Source organism: Penicillium psychrosexuale (assembly GCF_028828465.1).
Source record: "Penicillium psychrosexuale strain IBT 29551 chromosome Unknown utg000003l, whole genome shotgun sequence".
Taxonomy (NCBI): domain Eukaryota; kingdom Fungi; phylum Ascomycota; class Eurotiomycetes; order Eurotiales; family Aspergillaceae; genus Penicillium; species Penicillium psychrosexuale.
The window spans coordinates 1188804-1202687 of NW_026643188.1; the positions used below are offsets into that span (position 1 = coordinate 1188804).

The 13884-nt window shown below is 49.1% G+C and overlaps 5 protein-coding genes across 5 annotated transcripts; 2 read left to right on the top strand and 3 right to left on the bottom strand.

The window, feature by feature from the left end:
- Positions 1 to 716: 716 nt before the first annotated feature.
- N7518_004380 (palmitoyltransferase YKT6) lies at positions 717 to 1614 on the bottom strand (the record flags this gene model as incomplete). Its single annotated transcript, XM_057185307.1, has 6 exons — positions 717 to 752; positions 807 to 899; positions 950 to 1319; positions 1384 to 1407; positions 1464 to 1522; positions 1594 to 1614. The coding sequence occupies 6 exons, from the start codon at positions 1612 to 1614 to the stop codon at positions 717 to 719; spliced, it is 603 nt and encodes a 200-aa protein (XP_057042077.1).
- A 430-nt stretch (positions 1615 to 2044) lies between these two features.
- Positions 2045 to 8053, top strand: N7518_004381 (RNA helicase SLH1; the record flags this gene model as incomplete). Its single annotated transcript, XM_057185308.1, has 1 exon — positions 2045 to 8053. One exon carries the CDS (start codon positions 2045 to 2047, stop codon positions 8051 to 8053), a length of 6009 nt encoding a protein of 2002 aa, XP_057042078.1.
- A 65-nt stretch (positions 8054 to 8118) lies between these two features.
- Positions 8119 to 9164, bottom strand: N7518_004382 (uncharacterized protein; the record flags this gene model as incomplete). The annotated part of the gene is made up of 3 exons (XM_057185309.1): positions 8119 to 8331; positions 8391 to 8670; positions 8755 to 9164. 3 exons carry the CDS (start codon positions 9162 to 9164, stop codon positions 8119 to 8121), a joined length of 903 nt encoding a protein of 300 aa, XP_057042079.1.
- Positions 9165 to 9563: 399 nt separating this feature from the next.
- On the bottom strand, positions 9564 to 11500 carry N7518_004383 (uncharacterized protein; the record flags this gene model as incomplete). The annotated part of the gene is made up of 2 exons (XM_057185310.1): positions 9564 to 10622; positions 10679 to 11500. The coding sequence occupies 2 exons, from the start codon at positions 11498 to 11500 to the stop codon at positions 9564 to 9566; spliced, it is 1881 nt and encodes a 626-aa protein (XP_057042080.1).
- Positions 11501 to 12912: 1412 nt separating this feature from the next.
- Positions 12913 to 13695, top strand: pfy1 (profilin; the record flags this gene model as incomplete). Its single annotated transcript, XM_057185311.1, has 5 exons — positions 12913 to 12940; positions 13037 to 13052; positions 13166 to 13250; positions 13337 to 13471; positions 13564 to 13695. 5 exons carry the CDS (start codon positions 12913 to 12915, stop codon positions 13693 to 13695), a joined length of 396 nt encoding a protein of 131 aa, XP_057042081.1.
- Between the last annotated feature and the right edge of the window lie 189 nt (positions 13696 to 13884).

A 13884-nucleotide genomic window follows, 5' to 3' on the forward strand; every position in this document is an offset into this window, starting at 1 on the left:
ATATGTGCATCATTTTTTGTCCTTGTGAAGTTTAGAGGGTCTCATGGCAGTAGCTAGATCATGATCAACATTTTATCTTTAGACAGACCTCACATTGGTTGATCATCACTCCCCATCAAACCTGTTGGAAGTTCTCTTCCTATCAGAAGACCGAAGTCTGAAGCAGATAACGCAGCAGCTGCGATATTTTCACAGTGCTTCAGATTTGGATCTTCTGCTCGGAAGAGCACTTCGGACAGGTTTGGTGGGGCATGTTGACTCTTCTCATAATGACTATGAAGAGGGAAGTCAACTGAAGCGTACAAGCGTCATTTCACATAGATCCTTACCTATTTGGGCCCGGCCTTGCCCAATTGTAGAGCTAGAAACACCACTCGTGCTTCTAGAGTCTTGGACTCGGCTATACTTGATCGCGATCATATCTTTCCTCCTTCACCCTTTGCCGTTGTGATAGATTATAGTGGCCCATTTACGAGAACTTGAAACACTCCCAGTTAATAAAATGCTCCCGATGTCTATGAAAAGACTTTACAGAAGAACAACACAGCCAGAGATGCCCTCCTAATTGAGAGAACTTGGTGCAAGTATATAGGCATTGAAAAATGAGAGCAAATACAATAATAGCAAAGAAATGCATTGTTTCAGCGTCTGATTACACGAGTAATTTAAATCCAAGAATGCGGAGTCATAATCGAATAAACCATGTATATCCCGGTTCACATCACAACACAGCAAGAGTTTTGCTTCTTGGCCTGAAATCGATTGTGTTAGTACATTCAAGTGAAAGCTACCCTTGATTTGCATACCCGGATATAGAAATCCTTGCTCAGAGTTGACAGATCGTCACTCTTCTGAACCAGGGTGTCTATCTTCTCACCGCGCTCCAGGACACTTTCGATCTGGATATGGTTAGCACATATAATGGGCTCATACAGACATAAGAGCATACCGTCTTGTGAAGGACAATCTTGGTTTCATCAAGCTGCTGCTGGATCTTCATGATGCTGTCGGCCTGGGTTGGGTCCTGGTACTTGACGATATATTCCTTGAGCTGCGGCAGGGGGCACGCATTCTCGCGCAAAGATGGGTCGGAGAAGGCAGTGCGTGGGTACTTGGCAAGAAACTCGTCCACAATCTTGCTCAAAATCTGGTGGGCCACCAGGGCAGGATAGTCCCCATCTGTTACAATAACACCGGCAACACCCTCTGTCCGTCCGTAAGTATAGAATGTGTAGGCCTTCTCCTCAATATCCTGTCGTTGGCCTGGCTTTGTCCTCTCGGCGACCGTTCGGGTGAAGAGCATGAGGAATTCACCGTAGCTATTAAGCGCTTCGCAGTTAGTGACCTAGCTGTGTCGGACCAAGAGAGGATGGGTGGATATACGTCTGACTAGTAAAGCGCGAAAAGCTAGTGACAATTAGCGGGTTGTTCCAGTCAGTTGCAGGGCGGGCATATGAAATTACCCGCTGAGGTTCTTTTCCCCGCATAGCTCGACAGCTGGCTTAGGGTCGTTCCGGAAAACCTGCGAGGTTGATAAATAAGTACCGTATCTCAGCTAATATTCAATCAAATCCAAGCTGTGATAAAACATACGCCCATATAAAGAATCTTCATGGTGACAGGGTGTTGTCCGCACAGGGACAAGGAGGCAAGTAGGTGTTGGGGTCAGTGGGGCGTTGCGTGGTGGTAGGTGATTATCAAGGAAACACTCTAGTGTCAAAGAACTAGGCAACTCCTTTATATTGTGGGAGATCAGCTGTATGTTCAGCTGGAGTGGCGAAGCAAAGTGGCGAAGCAAAGTGACAAGTGTTAAGCCTAAAATAGACTCCTGAGTTGCAGATAACAATGATGCACTGGACCCTCTGGATTATGGCCTGAGGCATGGGGGGTACACCGCTCTTGTCATGCGACCAATTGACCTCGGGAGCCCTGCGGGCCTGGCCGATAACCACTTTGGGTTCCCTACAATATTGTACATTCTTTGTCGCTCAGTATAACTATCACATCTTGATCATTACATCAACTAGACAGCCCTCTCCTCAACATGGACAGCATCGCAGCTACCGAGTCACAATGGCTGTTACAACTAGCAGCCATGCGCCAGGCCATTGCCGACCTGAAGCTCCCCAAAGACCTTCCTCATGAAGCGATCGGCTATGGAAGTGATATTGATCTGGATATTGACGACGACTACTCATCCCCGGGAACAAATGATGATGTGTGGGATATCATCAGCTCGGATGATGAATCTTCCGACGACCTGGATGGACTCGACGGACTTCATGTCGCACCAGGATCCTCCTACAATCGATTCTGGCTTGAAGATAAGTGCCAGGATTTGGCTATGCGGAACTCAACTATGGATGCGACGGAGCTTGCTGGGCAAGTCATCGCCACTCTGGCTGCTGACAGCAACGATGAGGAGCTACAAATGTCTTTGGCCGAGATTGTGGGATTCGATGACCTGGATCTGGTGATTGAGCTGATTGCACACAGAGGAGAAATTCTGTCGGACAAGGGACCCCTCTTGGAATCCCAGACAGATGGGCTCATGGCAGGTAGACTCCAAACACGAGCAGAGAGAGAACATGCTCTGCAGCAGCGCGACTTCGAACATAAGAATGCAGCGTTGATGCCGGCCCAAACCCGATCGGAGCCTTCCTACCCGCATGTTTTCAAACAACACACCTCTGGAAATACACTTTCCGCCAATGGAAAGAAATATGGGCTGCCTCTGGGTAGTGAGCAGATTGAGGAACCAAAGTACACTGAATTCGCGATTCCAGCGTCGAAGGTCGGAACGCTTGGAAAAGGAAGGAAACTGGTGGAAATCGCTGAAATGGATGGCCTTTGTCGGGGTACCTTCAAGGGCTACAAAGCCCTCAATCGTATGCAAAGCTTGCTCTACGATGTTGCATACAAAACCAACGAAAATATGCTCATTTGCGCGCCGACTGGTGCGGGTAAAACGGATGCCGCCATGTTGACTGTTCTCAACGCCGTGGGAAAGAACACATCTCCTAATCCGTTAGAAAACCCAGAAGCGACTGAGTTCACCGTCCAACTTGACGACTTTAAGATTGTCTATGTTGCTCCCATGAAGGCTTTGGCTGCTGAGGTGACGGAGAAACTCGGAAAACGTTTAGCCTGGTTGGGGGTCAAGGTCCGCGAACTGACTGGTGATATGCAGTTGACCAAGCGGGAGATCGTTGATACCCAGATCATCGTTACTACCCCTGAGAAATGGGATGTCGTAACGCGGAAAAGCACTGGAGATACAGAGCTTGTTCAGAAGGTCCGCCTTCTCATTATTGATGAAGTCCACATGTTGCACGATGAGCGAGGAGCGGTCATCGAGTCCTTGGTCGCTCGAACCCAACGTCAGGTCGAAAGCACACAGTCCCTGATTCGTATTGTTGGTCTATCGGCTACCCTTCCGAACTATACTGATGTGGCGGATTTCTTGAAAGTAAACAAAATGGCCGGCATGTTCTTCTTTGATCAATCATTCCGGCCCGTGCCCCTTGAGCAACACTTCATCGGTGTTAAAGGGAAGCCCGGCTCCAAACAATCTCGTGACAACATTGACTCCGTCGCCTATGAGAAGGTTCGCGACATGATGGAGAGAGGCCACCAAGTCATGGTTTTCGTCCACTCACGCAAAGATACCGTAATGACTGCCAGGATGCTTATGCAGCTAGCCGCGGAGGAGGGTCGAGAGGATTTATTCAGCTGTCATGATCACGAAAACTATTCGAATGCCCTTCGTGATATGAAGCATGCGCGTGCGCGTGAACTGCGCGACCTTTTCGCTAGCGGATTTGGAACCCATCATGCCGGAATGACTCGAAGCGACCGCAATCTGATGGAGCGAATGTTTACAGAAGGTCTAATCAAGGTGCTGTGCTGTACTGCTACCTTGGCGTGGGGTGTTAACCTCCCCGCAGCCGCAGTTGTTATCAAAGGTACTCAGTTGTATAACCCCCAAGAGGGTAAATTCATTGACCTGAGCATTCTCGATGTCATGCAAATCTTTGGTCGTGCAGGTCGTCCACAATTTCAGGACACCGGTATTGGATTTATCTGTACTACTCATGACAAGTTGACCCACTACCTGTCTGCGGTGACTGCGCAGCAGCCCATTGAGTCGCGGTTTTCTAGTCGACTTGTGGATAACTTGAATGCCGAAATCTCACTTGGAACAGTCACATCTGTTTCAGAGGCTGTGCAATGGCTTGGCTACTCGTATCTCTATGTTCGCATGAAACGTGAGCCGAGAAACTACGGAATCGAGTTTGCCGAGTTGCGTGATGATCCAATGCTTGTCCAAAGGCGTAGGCAGTTGATCTTGCAAGCAGCACGAGTGCTACAAAAGAGTCAGATGATCATCTTCAACGACAAGACCGAAGATCTCAAAGCCAAGGATGTTGGCCGTATCGCGAGTCAATACTATGTATTGCAAACCAGTGTCGAGATTTTCAACGACATGATGCGCCCCCGATCCGGCGAGGCAGATGTACTCAAGATGATCAGTATGAGTGGAGAATTCGACAACATCCAATCTAGAGACAGCGAGTCGAAAGAGCTTCAGCGACTGCGCGAGGAAGTTGCGCAGACTGAAGTTGCCGGAGGAAATGACACCCCACACGCAAAGACAAATCTCTTGTTGCAAGCTTATATCTCTCGCGCCAAAATTGAGGACTTTGCTTTAGCATCCGATACCGGGTATGTTGCGCAAAATGCGGCACGTATCTGCCGTGCTCTCTTCTTGATCGCGTTAAATCGTCGCTGGGGCTATCAATGCCAGGTTCTATTGTCCCTTTGCAAGTCAATTGAGAAACAGATCTGGCCCTTTGATCACCCTTTCCGGCAGTTCGACCTGCCTCAGCCGATCTTACGTAACCTCGACGAAAAGCTTCCGACTACTTCCATCGAGTCCATGAAAGAAATGGAGCCTGCGGAGATTGGTCAGCTTGTTAATAACCACCGCATGGGCAACACATTGGCTAAGCTCTTGGACAATTTCCCGACTCTGAGTGTCGAGACTGAGATTGCGCCGCTCAATCGCGACGTGCTTCGTATTCGCCTTTCCATCTACCCCGAGTTCACCTGGAATGACCGTCACCATGGAGCATCCGAATCCTTCTGGGTCTGGGTCGAGAACTCGGAAACATCAGAAATCTATCATCACGAGTACTTCATCCTAAGTCGGAAGAAGCTTTACGCTGACCATGAGCTTAACTTCACTATTCCGCTGTCTGATCCCCTTCCCAGCCAAATTTACATTCGTGTGATCTCCGACCGCTGGCTGGGTGCTGAAACCGTTAGCCCGGTTTCTTTCCAGCACCTCATTCGCCCGGACACTGAAAGTGTGTATACTGATCTACTCAATCTCCAGCCACTTCCTATATCGGCTCTCAAGAATCCCATTCTTGAGGAAGTGTATGGACAACGATTCCAATTCTTCAACCCTATGCAAACACAGATCTTCCATCTCCTTTACCACACACCAGCCAACGTTCTCCTTGGTTCTCCAACTGGCAGTGGAAAGACTATTGCAGCTGAGCTCGCAATGTGGTGGGCTTTCCGTGAGAAGCCCGGCTCCAAGGTTGTCTACATTGCACCCATGAAGGCCTTGGTCCGTGAACGAGTTCAGGATTGGCGTAAGCGTCTCACCAGGCAGATGGGCTTGAAGCTTGTTGAGCTGACCGGCGATAATACACCTGACACACGTACCATTCGAGATGCCGATATTATTGTCACCACGCCTGAGAAATGGGACGGTATATCACGTAGTTGGCAGACCCGTGACTATGTCAGGAAAGTCAGCCTCGTGATTATTGATGAGATTCACTTGCTCGGTGGTGATCGCGGTCCCATTTTGGAAATCATTGTTTCCCGAATGAACTATATCGCTTCCCAATCCAAAGGATCCGTTCGACTGATGGGCATGTCCACCGCCTGTGCCAATGCTTCTGATCTGGCCAACTGGCTTGGTGTCAAAGAAGGACTGTATAACTTCCGCCATTCGGTTCGCCCAGTTCCCCTCGAGATTTTCATCGATGGGTTCCCTGAACAGCGTGGTTTCTGTCCCTTGATGCAGTCAATGAATCGCCCAACCTTCCTCGCGATCAAGAACCATTCACCAGATAAGCCAGTCATTGTCTTCGTTGCTTCTCGACGACAAACTCGTTTGACTGCTAAGGATTTGATTAACTACTGTGGTATGGAGGACAATCCTCGTCGATTCGTGCGAATGTCTGAAGATGATCTGGAGTTGAATCTCGCGCGAGTGAAAGATGATGCTCTAAAAGAAGCCCTCAACTTTGGTATTGGTCTGCATCATGCTGGTTTGGTTGAATCTGATCGTCAGCTGGCAGAAGAACTCTTTGCCAACAACAAGATCCAAGTTCTTGTGGCGACCAGTACTCTTGCGTGGGGTGTTAACCTTCCAGCGCATCTTGTGGTGGTCAAAGGCACACAGTTCTTCGACGCTAAAATCGAAGGTTATCGGGATATGGACTTGACCGACGTTCTGCAAATGCTCGGTCGTGCCGGTCGGCCGCAGTTTGACACATCCGGTATTGCACGCATCTTCACGCAAGACTCAAAGAAGGCTTTCTACAAGCACTTCCTCCACACCGGTTTCCCCGTTGAGTCGACACTTCACAAGGTCCTCGATAACCATCTCGGCGCTGAGGTATCTGCTGGAACTATTGGAACGCAACAAGATGCACTGGACTACTTGACCTGGACATTCTTCTTCCGTCGATTGCACAAGAACCCGTCATACTACGGTCTCGAGATCTCTGCAGAGGAACAAAACACCATGGCAGCTCAGGCCACAGCTCAAGATTTCATGGTTGAATTGGTTGCAAAGTCGCTCAATGATCTCGCAGAATCGTCCTGTGTTCTCGTGGACTCGGCCACCGGAGAGGTCGATTCCACTCCCTTCGGCAAGATCATGAGTTACTACTACCTGTCACATAAGACGATCCGGTACCTCGTGTCCCATGCCAAGCGTGATCCGACTTTCCAGGATGTCTTGAGCTGGATGTGCTCTGCCACCGAATTCGACGAGCTGCCTGTCAGACACAATGAAGATCTGATCAACGCTGAGTTGGCCGAGAACTTGCCGCTTTCTATTGACTGCATGGGCGACGCGCCCCTATGGGACCCACACACCAAGGCCTTCCTCCTCCTGCAGGCCTACATGTCACGGATCGATTTTCCCATCACTGATTATGTTGGTGATCAGACATCTGTGCTCGATCAAGGTATTCGTGTCATCCAGGCCTCAATCGATGTCATGGCTGAGCTCGGGTATCTTCCTGCGTGTCAGATGCTCATGACCCTCCTACAATGCATCAAGTCGGCGCGCTGGCCTGAAGATCACCCATTGTCGATTCTGCCAGGCATTCCGACCGAGAAGCCACCTAGTGGTCTCCCGGGAACTCTTGTATCGCTCTCGTCACAGCCTGCTGGTGCAGTCGCTGCTCTGGTGAAGAAATTAAATCTTCCATTTAACTTCAATCGCATTACGTCCCAGCTGCCTCATCTGTCGGTCGCCATTGCAAATGTTTCTGCTAAGGGCGTGGCTGTGTCTTTGACACGGCGTAACCAGCCCACAACCCCAGAATGCAAGGTCTACGCTCCTCGATTCCCCAAACCACAAACTGAGGGCTTCTTCTTGATTGTCTGCAGTGCTCTTCCCAATGGGATGGATGGTGAATTACTTGGCCTGAAGCGTGTTTCTTGGCCACCAGTGTCTAAGCGCAACGGCAAGGACAAGGGCAACCATGGTGCTAGTTCCAGTCGCGCAGGGGCTGCCAAAGATAACAAGGTTGGCGTGTTGACCGTTCGCTCAAATATTAAATTCCCCGAAGGCATCCTCGCGGAATCCACGAGTACGAGCACAGCTCGGGTGAATATCAGAGTCATCAGTGACTCGTACGTTGGGATGGCATGGACTGTTTCCAATATCGGAGTTAATTTGGATACTGGCATCGATACGCAGACTGTGGCAGAGTCCAGCGTTCCAACGAAGGACTAAAATCAGATGCTCAAACTGTTTACCGAGAACTGACGTAGATACATACATGCATGCATCTCTAATCATCACAAATAAATAGAAAACCATTTCTTCAGCGCTTCAAACCTCCCCTCCTCGGTTTCAAATGAATCAATGATCCTTGTCCTTCCACCCATATTCAATTTGACGACATTGTTAACCATCATAATCTTTCCGGCAACAAAAACATCATCTGTCTTCTCCTCCAACACCTCACCCTCTAACAACGGCAATCCCGCCGTCTCCCCGTTTCGAATGAACTTGACCACAATGAAACTGCGTTTGTACAGAGCCTCCCAACTGGTGTTCGATTCTTTACCTCAAAGTCATCCTGGAAAAACTCCAGTTCCGCACACGAATAGAAAGAATTCCACGGCTTGTCTGCAGCATTGCGATATTGGTATATCCAGACCTTCTGCTCTTTGCGCGTCTGCTTAGGCATATTGTCGTAAACCAGTCGCAATTCCTGTGATCCCAGGTTCTTCGTTATCTGTCCCGTGATCAGCGGTAGGGGACTTGTTGGTCCGTCTCCGCCGAACGCTGCGTCCAGATGATACTGTGCGCCGCTTGGCAGACGGACGATGTTGACGATGTGTGGACTTGTTTCACCGGTTAGCCATCTTGCCTCTGTGATATAATGCAGTTGTGGTCCCTGGTCCTGTGACCCTAGATGATCCTCTTACCATCCCCTGAAATCCCCTTGTGGTATACCGTCTGTCCGATCCCGGCTCCGACCACCTGTCATGTACACGGAGAATCCTAGCCCACGCAGAATGTGGTGGAAGAAAATGCCCATTTCCAAGCAGTAGCCTCCTCGACAGGAGCGGGGTGTGTCGTCGTTTCCGATGACTTTGGTGTAGATCTTGTCGGGGTTGACATCTGCTTGTTGGGTAGCGGAGTAATGGCACGTCAGGTTGTCGTATGGGAATCGAGTGATCTGGCACCGGAAGAGATCTTTCAGTGCTTCTTCGGTCTTGGGGAATGACTCTGGCTCGTTGATATACTGGGCATATTGATCTGGTAGAGCGATGTAGTTCAGATGCTTGGTCAATTGGGCCAATGTATAGGCAGAGGCCAGTTTTGGGGTGTCCATTTTGTCTATCTTGTGTAAATGTTCAGATATTGTGATGAAAACCGTCCGATTTTGTAAACCAAAGCAGAAACAAACAAAGGGTACATGCATAGCCCTGACTCATAGCTCAAAGGGACAAGAGTAGTGCCAAGATAAATACCTGCAAAGAGCCGACGAAGTGGAATTCAGTTACCATACGACAAGTCAATGCATTTGCGAGAGGTATTGGATCAAAAAATAAAAACACCGACAATGAATAGCATGAGCCTTTCAAGGAATGGATTCAGATGCTGCAGAAAGTATCAAGACCATATGTGGAGAATAGAGAACGATATGTACATATAGACAACGTATGAGAGGCGGCAAAGGGGAATCACTTATGAAAGAAAAAAAGCAAAGAAAGGGGGGGGAAAAAGAATGTCACAGACACTCTATCTGCAACTCCTGCGAGACACCAGCCCGATGTCCCCGGTGAGCATCTGTAATCTGCGGTGTCAGAGGTCTTCTCTGCACAACCCGCTCCTCCGGGGTTAAATGATCGATCCTCATGCCGATGGGAACCAGAACCTGCTGCTTTGCCCGTGAGACAGAGACAGTGCGTGCTATTGAGACCTCAACCCGTGGGATAGGCTGTCGGGACTCGGGTGCAGGCGTCTGTTCAGCGGCATCGAGTGTCTCAGCGGCATCGACGAATGGCATGCGCATAGAATCTGCTGGCGATGCGCCAGATTTAGGACCGGTTGATGCTGATAATGGAGACATGATTCGGTCAATCTTGTCCTGGGTAGGGTTTAATGCTGAAGGAGAGCTTCGGGACGGACTGCTAGATAGTGTGTCTTTCGCGGGTGGTTGCGGTCGGTCTTCTGTTTGAACTCTGAGACGTGGTCGCACTGAGTCGTTGGTTCTTTGTTGGCTCGACGTCATATTTGGCTGATGTTGCGGTGAAGTAACCTGAGACTGTTTCTCTATGGCTCGCGGCAGGGAATCTTTCCTCGGATGTGGATGAACCCAGGGCTGAGCGACCGGCTTTGTTACAACAACATTGTGTGGTTGCACACTCTGTTGTGGTCGGGTCTTCTGCGGGGATAGGGTGTTCTTTTCCGGTTGAGAAATCTTCTGTGATTGAATTGTCTGTGGTTCCGGCTTGATAGCAGGAAGAGGTTTATCGTAGCTACTAGAGGACTGCGGGGTATTGGAACGCTCGGAGAAAAGCTTCGGAATGACAGGTGACTCGAACGATGAGACGCTGTCCATATTTGAACCGTAACGAAGCTGTGGCGCAGGCATCCTTGATGGGCTTTCGATAGGGAGTGTGTTTGCTCTTATCAATGGGTTTGGTCCACGAGAGAAATTCTGAGTGCCGAGTATCTGAGCCGCTTTCGAAGGGTGTGAAGTTGGGAATAAAGTAAAGTCTGACCGCGCTGGTGATGTTGCCCGGCGGCGTTGGGGCACTGGGGGTGGTGCTGGCTTGAGGAAGTCCTATATCAATGTATCTATTAGTCTCATACCGGTTTCTAATCGATGAAAGTCCATACATTTGCGTCTGGTACAAGAAGATTGTCCAATGTCTTGGCCCTTCTGGCCAGCAGTGAGGGTTTTTGGTTCTTGTTGACGACATCGCTGAACATGACACTGTACCGCTCCATCTGAATATCCGGGATTTCGACACTAAGTAAGAGACCATGGGTACTTGATTCATCTTTGGTTGGCTTGTTGCCGAGTGAAAAATTGCGACTCCGCTGGGGAGTTTGATCGCTTCGACCAGGCATCTTTCTGGGTTCGACCTCAAACTTCGGCCACTCCTCCGTCGAGTTCTTTCTCAGTCTTGCTTTCGGTGGTTTCTCTGGTAGCTTATAGTTGTTGCTGTGTGGCTTGACCACGCTTTCTTGTGCGCCATCCGGGATCGATGTAGGCGCATTCTTTGCCTTGAAGAATCCGCCGATCTTCTTCCACTTGCTGGGCTTATGGGCTGAGTCTCTTTCCGCGATAATGAATGTATCAAATCTGGGTGGTGGTAGGGGCTCATCTTTGGTTAACATGCCGGGACTGCCCAGCGCAATGCCAATCATGTGTTGCTCGGTTTGGGCATGGTCAGTCTGAATGGCTTCATCTGGTGGTGCGGTTATGCGAAAGTCGAAAGTTGCACCTTGGCCCGATGGTGGCTTTTTTAGCCACCCGTCTCCCGCAGAGGGCTGGCTGAAATCCCACTGGCCAACCATGGGCTGAGCTGGACGCTGTGAGGCCTCAAGAGAGAAAAGGTCGTCCCGTGGCAAGGCATCGGTATAGGTCAAAACAGGAAAGGAGATGGCCTCCTTAGGTTGGGTGCGTGACCGGACTGTTGTCATGCCCCTTGCCATCTCTGTAATTGTATATTGGAATCCAGCCGATAATAGGAATGAGTGTAAAAAGGAAAAAAACAATGAAAACTAATGGTATTAAAGTAGAGCAGATAGTAAAAGAAGAGACGAGCCTTCCAGAAGGCCAACAAAATGAGAGAAACGAAACAAATAGCAAGACATCAGGGTATATGGCCAGTATATTAATGAAACCAGAGGAATAGATTGAGTGGAGAAATCAAATAACCATATAAACGAGAGCTAGAGGTAACCAACCGGTCTAGTCTAGGACTAAACCAACGAAACATGAGAAACGAGGCCAAAACTCGCAACCTCATTCTGTTTTGGAATTTGAGGGGTCTCTCGGCGTTAATATTCACGCCCGTGTGAGATGCTTATTTCCCGCCGGACGAATGAGCGCATTGGTCGACGGATTAGCTCGCTACCAGGCCGGAGGCGTGTTTCACCTGGTCAAAACTGAGACAATGGCGTTTTATTTTCCGTTTTACCCTTGAATTAGGGGGGTTTTCGGCTCTGGAGCAATAGCATTGGATGCCCACATACTCCGTAAAGTGCACAGTCATGAATGTCGTGACTCGTGAATACTCCGGCTTCGCATTGTGAGTCGCCAATACAATGTGATGCCAAGCCTGCCTCTGTTTCCAATGGGCATGTCTCGAGGTGTAAGTACTCCGTATGGTGTACGAAGTAGAGACAAGGCTGCCTGAGACGAAGATAAGACCATCTGAGACGAAAGATGAATCTGCTATTCGGTAAGTAGCGGTCAGATCACCCCTTGAAGTTTTGGGGTTTAGGCACTGTAAGGCAGCAAAGCAGTAAGGCACTAAGGCACTCAGGCACTCAGGCACTCAGGCAGTCTGATCGAGTCCCGTGATCTCCCGTGATGATCGACGGTACATGAAGTGACTGGGCTAACTGGACTGGATTGGTACCGCGGCATGTTATATGTATGTCATACATATTCAATGCTGTACTCGACGTGACTGCTTTGAATCAACAGAAAAGTTGCTGATGTTAAGCTACTCTGTATATTTAGAGATCTCCCACCGCTACTTGGAGAATATCCGATATCTTATACACAACTCCACACCCTACACACCCTACACACTTATTACAATGTCCTTAGCATAGACAAATTGAATGAGATATTCCAAATCGACGCATCAATAGACATACATAAACAAAAATAAGCTTGCATCCCAAGTCAGTTGCAAACGGTGGGATCGTCATATGGCGGGGTCCTCTCCCGACCGCCACAACTTCTTCTCCCCCCACCAACTCCCCTTATTCTCCCAGCTCTCCTTTTTTCTGTATATTCAAAAGGTGTGCCCTGAAATCTCTGCTTTCTTCTTTCCTTGTCTGTCTAACTCAATCAACTCCAGCGTTATTATCTCAGCTTCTTTACAGTCATCATGGGCGAGCACTCAGCAATCTGGCAAAGTATGAATCACCTTGCACTGCAGACTGCAGACTGCAGACTGACAGGTCGGTCCTTGCTTCTTCGAGTTCGCTAACATGAGATTTCCCTCCAACCAGGCTATGTCGACACCAGGTACATCACTGCCCCTCCTCAACCCCAAATATATTCCTCAATGCTACCATCGAAACCGAATCATCTCACCCGTGTTATCCAATACATATACTGACAAGCTTCTTTTCTCACAGCCTGATGGGCTCGTTTCAATTCGACAAGGCCGGTATTCTCGCCGCTGACTTCTCCGGTGTTGAGGCTGCCTCGCCCGGCTTCGCGGTAAGCTCGCCTATTGTTTTCCCTCGTGCGGGGTGGGGTCACAGGCTTCGACACATTCGCTAACGTTATTGGTTGTCGGAATACAGCTCTCTCAGGAGGAGATCAACTCCCTGATCACCGCTTACACTTCTAGCGAGAAGGCCTTTTCCTCTGGCTTCTCTGTCTGCGGTGAGAAATTTGTCACCATCCGGGCTGACGAGCGCAGTCTATATGGCAAGAAGGTAAGCATATCCCTTCGACTCGTAAATACCTCGGGAATTCTATCAACACATACCACCGGAATCTGGTCTAATCTATTTGATTTGTGTTACAGGGTAAGGAGGGTGTCATTATTGCCCGTGCCTCCTCTTGCACCATCATCGGCCACCACGGCGAGAATGTCCAGACTACCAACGCGGCGACCGTTGTCGAGAACCTCGTTGATTACCTCAACAACCCCCGGTAAATTGGAAAATATTCAAGGATAACTAAATGATATGATGAGTTGAGGGGTTTGTGAAGAATAGGAAATAAAGCAGCACTCGACTATTTCTCTTTTGACCCCAGCGTGTTTTTTTCGCTTATGCTTCTTTTCTTGCTTTGTGACTGGATCTCTTTGCCTCAATCGGTCACGTCAATCTAGACATGCCTCCCA